General features: G+C 51.5%; 1 protein-coding gene across 1 annotated transcript in view; it reads left to right on the top strand.

The window, feature by feature from the left end:
* The first annotated feature begins 2,829 nt into the window (after positions 1 to 2,829).
* The window catches only part of LOC102239863, a 13,311-nt gene continuing 7,235 nt past the window's right edge, over positions 2,830 to 8,905 (top strand). The window contains exons 1-3 of the mRNA XM_014545222.1: positions 2,830 to 3,316; positions 5,522 to 5,630; positions 8,331 to 8,599. Of these exons, the coding sequence (XP_014400708.1) occupies positions 3,239 to 3,316; positions 5,522 to 5,630; positions 8,331 to 8,599 (456 nt within the window). The 5' untranslated portion in view covers positions 2,830 to 3,238. The remainder of the gene's footprint in view (positions 3,317 to 5,521; positions 5,631 to 8,330; positions 8,600 to 8,905) is intronic.

Genomic DNA, 8,905 nt, shown 5'->3' with positions numbered 1-8,905 from the left:
AGAAAGGTGCTGGGATGAGACCGCGGGCTGGGAGCACAGGGGCTGGTGCCCTGCAGAGCAATGGCACCCACACCTCGGACAGCAAGCGTTTGTGTTCTCGCTGGACAGAAACCGTCTCACGATCAGAAGAATCTGCTTGTCACTGACCAGGTTCTGTACGCTGTCACCTACACTGACAGAGTGGAAAACTGTCAGAATGGATGGCAAATAGTAAGTGATACCCACCTAATGCAGACGACACTTAGGAGGCTGGAACAGGGAGCGTGAGTGTGAGGACCGGGTGCTGCTGTGTGAGTGCAGGCGGTGTTTCCTCAAGGACGGGTGCTCAGTGCAGCCTCAGCCTCGAGACTCAGCACATAAAGGGAGCCTGCTGGTTCGCGTGCTCTTTAGTTCCCTCCTCTTAGAGAGCAAAACCCGGGCTCCAGGTCAATGGGATTTGGACGCCACCAGCTGGAAGCGCTGTGTGGACTCTCCGTGTGGCCAGAGCTGGGACAGAAAAGGCTGATGATGCCTCAGGGTCCAATATCGGTTGTCAAATGGAGATAAGAGTATTTATCATGAATTTCCAAATGAGAATAAGTTAGAAAATATATGAAACTAGTGGCGCGGTGCATGAATTTGTGCACAGGTGGGGTCCCGGGGCCCCACCCTGATGGGGGCCCATTGGGCAGGGCCGGCCGTGGGGTCTAATCGGGAAGCTATAGCTTTCCCCCAGCTGAATGTAATTATTCTTTAGGGATGGCACAAAGACAACCCACAACAGAACAGTTTTGCATTTCTCGTGCCATGAGATGAAGTTGTTTATGTGTTGCTTGCAAACGTATATCGAGGTGAATGATGGCCCCTGAATGATTTTTGCGTTCTTCCCGGGGCTCTGCCCTCAGTTCCCAATATGATCTTCATGTCTGTTTGTTTAAAAGTTTTTCTGTTTGTGAATGTGCCTACCCTTCGCTGTTGTTCCTGGCAGCCTGAGCGACCTCTTCGCCACCGCTTTTAAAGAGAGAGTGAAAGCTCACCTAATCTGTAAGGCACTGCAATTTCACAAAATCTCCACCCAGCCTCTCTATATTCCTAGCAAAGGGCCGCCATCCCCTTAATGCTTAGGTTGCCCTTTTGGCTATTTTGGAAGGTCTCCTGGGCTGCAGGCGGGCCGTGGAGGGAGAATTCCAAGAATACCTTGGCTGCAGTATTAGCAGAGCCCTCTGGAGACTCTGGTTGGGGACAGAAGGGACTGATAATTATTTTCTTGTGCTTTCACTAAATTCACATGCACCAGGGAGCCAGGCAGTGATTTAGGCATGGAGGGTGGGGTTTAGGGGAAGGCCAGCTGGGGGGCGGTGCTGACTTGGTGAAGGGCCGGGGTTGTTCCGGTCGTTCTGCCATTCGGTCGCTGTACTTTTATTACATAGGATTATCACAGCAGAGTGTCTGAAATACAGTGGGGACTAAAACAACTTTGATCTCTTTTTGAAATATACAAGTGCAAATATGAACAAATACCATTTACTACTGCTGTTTACAATGGATAAGCTATGGACCAGCCAATAATAGGGACTTGGTCAACTAGATGATGTCCATTCATATCATGGAGCACAATGGCAGGGGATGACCATCACACCATTGATTAACATGAAAAGTATTCACAGTTCATTAAGGGAAAGAGCAAAATCACTGAATCCTCCAATCACATTGGTGAAGGGACAGACAGCAAAGCTGAATAGTGTGATCCCCTGGCCCTTCTTCCCTGTCTTGTGTCTTCTCTCTCCCTCCCTGGCCTCCCCTGCAGTTCCTGATACTCCTGTGTCTGATTCCAGGGGAGAACTCTGAGGCTGGATCTCCCACCGCTTTAGGGGTGGTGAAAAAGGAGCTCCTTGTGGAAGTGCTGGAGTACTGCTCATATAAGGTCAACAACTATTTGGACCACCTGTACAAACCACGGCCCATAAAGGAGATCATCAAGTTTGTGAACGGGTTGGTTGGTAAGAAGATGGGGCAGCCGGATAAGAAAATGAACTGTGAGCACTTTGTCACGGATCTGAGATATGGCAATGCCCTCAGCGGGCAGGTAAGGCCCTCTGTGGGAGGCTCCCTCTCCCTTCTGGGGATCTCCTTGGGGTGGAGGTGACAGGACTGTGCATCCAGAAGAAAAACTTTCCAGGAATGAGGCAAAATTATGCTCCCTGCTTCCTGCTGGCTGGGAGTTAGGATGTCTGAGATCAAATCTCAGAACTATTCCTGATCCATTCAGGGTCTTTGAACAGGTCACTTCCTCTCTGGCCTCAGTTTCCCCATGTGCAGAAGGAGGGGATGTTTGGAGGACCTCTGGGGCTCTGGCCACCTCTATTCCTTTAGGATCCTTTGCCTCTAAGACCCACCCTAAAGGCAGCTGCTGATGCCCTGTGTGCTGTCAGGGAAAGTCTGGGCCAACCCTGGACCATGACAGGTCTCCTAAGGCCCCAGAGAGCCCTCGAGCAAGAGATGCTCAAGGTCTGTGGCCGGGGAATGTTGGAGTCCGCAGCAAGCAAGCCTCCCTGCTCGCTTCAGTGCCTGGCTGCCGGCCGCCATCTTGGCTGACAGTTAATTTGCATATACTCACTGATTAGCCAATGAAAAGGGTAGCGGTCGTACACTAATTACCATGTTTCTCTTTTATTAGTGTAGATTATCACAGCAGAGTGTCTGAAATACAGTGGGGACTAAAACAACTTTGATCTCTTTTTGAAATATACAAGTGCAAATATGAACAAATACCATTTACTACTGCTGTTTACAATGGATAAGCTATGGACCAGCCAATAATAGGGACTTGGTCAACTAGATGATGTCCACTCATATCATGGAGCACAATGTCAGGGGATGACCATCACACCATTGATTAACATGAAAAGTATTCACAGCTCATTAAGGAAAAGAGCAAAATCACTGAATCCTCCAATCACATTGGTGAAGGGACAGACAGCAAAGCTGAATAGTGTGATCCCCTGGCCCTTCTTCCCTGTCTTGTGTCTTCTCTCTCCCTCCCTGGCCTCCCCTGCAGTTCCTGATACTCCTGTGTCTGATTCCAGGGGAGAACTCTGAGGCTGGATCTCCCACCGCTTTAGGGGTGGTGAAAAAGGAGCTCCTTGTGGAAGTGCTGGAGTACTGCTCATATAAGGTCAACAACTATTTGGACCACCTGTACAAACCACGGCCCATAAAGGAGATCATCAAGTTTGTGAACGGGTTGGTTGGTAAGAAGATGGGGCAGCCGGATAAGAAAATGAACTGTGAGCACTTTGTCACGGATCTGAGATATGGCAATGCCCTCAGCGGGCAGGTAAGGCCCTCTGTGGGAGGCTCCCTCTCCCTTCTGGGGATCTCCTTGGGGTGGAGGTGACAGGACTGTGCATCCAGAAGAAAAACTTTCCAGGAATGAGGCAAAATTATGCTCCCTGCTTCCTGCTGGCTGGGAGTTAGGATGTCTGAGATCAAATCTCAGAACTATTCCTGATCCATTCAGGGTCTTTGAACAGGTCACTTCCTCTCTGCCTCAGTTTCCCCATGTGCAGAAGGAGGGGATGTTTGGAGGACCTCTGGGGCTCTGGCCACCTCTATTCCTTTAGGATCCTTTGCCTCTAAGACCCACCCTAAAGGCAGCTGCTGATGCCCTGTGTGCTGTCAGGGAAAGTCTGGGCCAACCCTGGACCATGACAGGTCTCCTAAGGCCCCAGAGAGCCCTCGAGCAAGAGATGCTCAAGGTCTGTGGCCCATGTAAGAGCTCAAGAACATGTTATGTAAGATCTGGACACATCCTTACCCCTACCCGCTTTCCCCTCTTATTAAAACACAGCTAGTTAAGAGGCAGGAGCAGGATTCAATGCAAAGTGCTCCCTGCTCTTTCTGCTGAACCACAGCACCTCCAGGGCTCACAGCCCCTGTGACTGGGTGACGGGCAGCCTGGATGGAGGAGATGAGGGGAGCAGGAGCAGGTTTGGGAGGGAAATTAAGGATTTGATGCTCAGGTGGGGTGTTGAGGTGACCAGTTAGACATCCAGGTAGACCTGTTGAGTAGCAGTTGGACCTGCAAATCTGTTCAGGCTGAGGTGGGGGTGGAGATAGAAGTTTCCAGGCTGCACTTGGGAACAGTACACAGAGCACAGTGATCCCTGAGGCCATGCTTTCCCATTGTCTCCCCTCAGCTCTGCCACCACCTCCCTCTGCAGAGGGAGAGCCCAGGTAGAGTCCATATCACAGAGCCATTTCCACGTTCACCCTCAGAGCTCTGGCGCCAGGAGCCCAGGCACGAAACCCCTCCACTTTCCGCCCCATTATGACCAAATGGCCCACCATGGAGGTTCACTCTGGCCCTGGAGTGGGTGGGACAGAAGTCTGGGGGTTGGTCAGAAAGACGTGGGGTCACATAATTGGGAACAGGATGGCCCTGAATGAAGTCATCGGGGAAAGATGAACAAAGGTGGGAATTCCAGAGAAGCTTCCAGGCTAAATGACCACTGTTGGATGTTGGCATGGAATGAGGGCAAAGGGAAGCTGGCCTCTGGTCTCAGATTGGGCGGCCTGGGGTGAGCGCTGCAGGAGGTTAGCTGAGGTCAGACACAAACAGGAAGATAAACTGAAAAATTCTCAAATCAGAAAGCTGTGGTGCCCTGGGCAGGGACACTGAGGAGCAGGGAGGAGGTGATAAGGCAGGAGGGAGGGAGGAAAGGGGACCAGGAAGGGGCGGAGTAGTGAAGACCCAGTGCAGCCACTGCCGGCTGAGTGTCCCTGGGCAAGTCCCTCTCCCTCTCTGATCCTCAGTTTCCCCAGCTGAGCAAAGGGTGCTGCTTCCTTCCCCTGGGCTTGGGAGGGTGGCTGTTTGGGGGGAAAGTGCCAGCAGAGCCTGCTGCCTAAGTGTGTGAGCCCCACCTGCCCCCAACCTGACCAGTGCAGGAAGCTAGGCCAACTAGGCCCCCTGGAAGGCTTGGGGGCTGGTAGGTTGCTGTCATTTCCTGTCTCTCTGGTTGGCATCTCCAAGGGTGGGTGTCTCCGGGCTGGAGGAGGCCTGTGTTGCAGCCAAGCACAGCCAAGGTCAGAGGCGTGATGGAAACATGAGGGTAGTGTGTGAGGGCCGAGACGCTCAGACTCACCTGCCCCACGTTGTTGGGGATGGGCCTGGGGCCCCAGCCTCAGGGAAGGGGTTCTCCATGCAGCCTGTCATGTCATTACAATCAGGACACATGTGCATTCCACCTGCATATACACGTCTCTATCAACTGTGTGTGTGCATGTATGCACCACACACACACACACACACACACACACACACACACACACATCCTATGCCACCCAAACCGTGCTCCTTTCTCCATCCCAGAAGTTCGTTTTCCCGGCTTCTAGCTCCTGGTTCCCCTCAGAAAGACAAGGGATTCCCTGGGTGACAGATGATGAACAGCAGCCTGGGGTCCCCAGGCCTTGCTGCAGCTCCTGCCAGGGTCTCTGCTGTTGGCTGGCAGCCTGTCTACCATCTCTGGTTTTCCTCTTACAGTTGGTTGAAGATCCCAGGCCTGGAGACATAATTGAGATCTCTCACAGGCTCTACCGTGACTGGGCGCTCTGTGTGGGCGATGGTTATGTGATCCATCTGACTGCTCCAGGTAAGGCCTGTTGGAAGCAGGATTCGCCAAGGCTTTGTTAATAAGATAATGAGAGTAGTTGGAATGAAAGCCCAGCATGGGAACCTGAGTTGGGAGACACATTCTCCCTGCGCAGAGCTCACGCCGGGCATAGTCCAAACCCAGCCCCTGTGCCCACAGGGTCCACAGCCGCTGGGCTGCTTCAGCACCTGGACCCGCAGGCAGGGCTGGCTCCCTCTGTACCTGGGGCTCCGATGATGTGACTTAAAGCAGCAAAGTTCATCAGGAGCTCACAGTCCAGGTCTTACACAGGAAGCGCCCTCCGTGTTGTGGTTTTCGAAAGCGTGTGATTTCACAAACTCGGTGTCTTAGTATTTATAATAGACTAGAGGCCCGGTGCACGAAATTCATGCATGAGGGGTGGGGGGATTATGTGTCTCTCAGCCCAGTCTGCACTCTCTCCAATCTGGGACCCCTTGAGGGTAGTCGGACATCCCTCTCACAATCCACGACTGTTGGCTCCCAACCACTCGCCTGCCTGCCTGCCTGATTGCCCCTACCCACTTCTGCCTGCCAGCCTGATCACCCCCTAACCACTCCCCTGCCAGCCTGATCAATGCCTAACTGCTCCCCTGCCAGTCTGATTGCCCTAACTGCCCTCCCCTGCTGGCCTGGTCGCCCCCAACTGCCCTCCCCTGCAGTCCTGGTCCCCCACACGGCCCTCCCCTGCCAACCTGGTCACCCCAAACTGTCCTCCCCTGCTGGCCTGGTTGCCCCCAACTGTCCTCTACTACAGGCCTGGTCACCCCTAACTGCCCTACCCTGCCGGCCTGGTTGCCCTGAACTGTCCTCTCCTGCAGGCCTGATCACCCCTAACTGCCCTCCCCTGCCGGCCTGGTCCCTCCCAACTGCCCTCCCCAGCAGGCCTGGCCCCCCCAACTGCCCTACCCTGCAGAGCTAGTCGCCCCCAACTGCCCTCCTCTGCTGGCCTGGTCACACCTAACTGCCCTCCCCTGCAGGCCTGGTTCCCCCCAACTGCCCTCCCCTGCAGGCCTGATCACCCACAACTGCCCTCCCCTGCCGGCCAAGTTGTGGTGGCCATCTTGTGTCCACATGGAGGTGGCCATCTTGTGTGTTGGAGTGATGGTCAATTTGCATATTACCTCTTTATTAGATAAGATGCTGCTTAGCAGAAGCAGCTTTCAAAGTGCCCACCCAAAGGGAAAATTCTCATGAAAATGTATAGCAAGCACCTGGTAATAGTTCATCTACCTCATAAATAAGGCAGAAGCAGGACGATGACGAGCCGGTTAGCAGGAGAACGAACAGAACTGACGCATGGTCCATGAAGACCACCAAAGTGGCTGGAATAAGCCTGCTACATTAGATACAAACTGGCTCGTGTCCCACAGAGCAATTGACATAACCTTTGATGCTCTGTCTTCATCCGGGGAAAAATAATTGTCATCAATGTGGGAATGCTACTTTTGCATCTTATGTGTTTCCCACAAGTCATCATTTGTCCTGACGGTGTTGGAGGAACATAGGGATTTAGTATAAAAAGTTAATCAAGCTCATTTTACCCAGATGACACTTAGGGTCCTTGAAGGAGAGAGCATGACTGTGAGGACATGTGGTCCTTTTTATATCTGATCTCCCAGGTGTGGACAGGTTTTCTTAAGAGGATGGATTCCAAGTGCAACCTTCATCCTTGAGATTAGAAACAGATAGTAGTGTGCTTACTTAGTGTGCTCAATAGTTACTCTTCCTCTTAGAAAACACACCCAGGACTCACTATTAGATGGAATTGGGCCCCGCCAGTGTTGCTCAGTGGTTGAGCATCGATCAACCCATGAACCAGGCCGTCAGGGTTCGATTCCCCATCAGGGCTCATGCCTGGGTTGCAGGCTCAATCCCAGATAGGGGGTGTGCAGGAAGCAGCCACTTGATGATTCTCTCATCATTGATGTTTCTAACTCTCTCTCCCTCTCCCTTCCTCTCTCTGAAATCAATAAAGACATATTTTTTTAAAAAAAAAAAAAAAGAATGGAATTGGGAGTCCATCAGCTGAGAGCTCTTCTGTGGACTCTCCCTGTGCCCGGCACTGTGCCAGGTCATGGGACAGGAGACACGGATGTGCAGGGTTCTCTAGGCCTCAGCTCCGTGTGCGGGCAGGAGCCTGGCCTTCGGAGCTTGAGAGAGGAAGTGTCACATTGTGGTTCTAGGAGCTTTCGCAGCACAGCATTAACAGATGTGACTGTTAATGTCCCTCTGGGCCCAATATTGGTTGCCAAATGGAGATGATAATATTTTCCTTGAAGGGTACAATGAGAATTAAGTTAGACAATCTATGAAAATAGATCTGATTCTAAAGCGCACCAGGGTATGAAGATGCACAGGTATATCAGTATATTCCTAACAGAACTGCTTCTCATGGCTCAGCTTTCCATCAACCCAAATGCTCAGTAAAAGGCCATGGGTCACATTCACACAACACTATGACATTGTCTTGTGACCCAGCCATTGACAATCATGTCATTTACGACATGTGAAAATAATTCAGGACACCCTGCTCAGGAAAAGAACAGAATATGTGACTCTTCGCATCCTTCCTGGGAAAAGTTACCACGCAAATCGCCATAACTGGTAGGGTTTGTGCCTTTTGTCTCCTGCCATCTGTCTCCCTATCTCACCTGCCTGTGGTTCGCTCTGTGGTTCCAGGTGAATCGCGCAGTATTGGGCCCTTCAACATGCCTATGTTTCTGAGTGGCAGGGCTGAGGTCACAAAAGAGCCTCTGCAGAAGGCGGCTGCCGGCTGTTCCTACAAGGTCAACAACCACTTGGACCATAAGTACAGACCCCAGGCTGTGCATGAGATCATCACTTCTGCCACGGAGATGATTGGTAACCAGAAGACTTACTCAGTTCTTCGTGAAAATAGCGAACGTTTTGTCGCTGATCTGAGATATGGCTTGTCCCGCCGTGAGTTGGTAAGGCCCTTCAAGGGGTGACCCTTTACCCTCTGGAGTTCTTCCTAAGTGGGAAAATGGGTTGGATTTTGGGAAACCCACAGTGAAGCCTGCATGGTATTTGTTATATTAATACTACAGCATTAATTCTTACAGTAATACTACAGCATTAATTCTCATAATGACCCTACAGTATTAATTCTCACAGTAAATATGCAGCAGTCATTCTCACAGTTATACTGCAATATTGGATCTCACAGTAATGCTGCAGCATTGGTTCTCACAATAATGCTGCAGTATTAATTCTCACAGTAATGCTGCAGTATT

This window comes from Myotis brandtii, unplaced genomic scaffold (genome assembly GCF_000412655.1).
Source record: "Myotis brandtii unplaced genomic scaffold, ASM41265v1 scaffold1112, whole genome shotgun sequence".
NCBI lineage: Eukaryota > Metazoa > Chordata > Mammalia > Chiroptera > Vespertilionidae > Myotis > Myotis brandtii.
The sequence above is the reverse complement of the archived record's forward strand: the minus strand, read 5'-3'. Positions and strand labels throughout refer to the sequence as shown.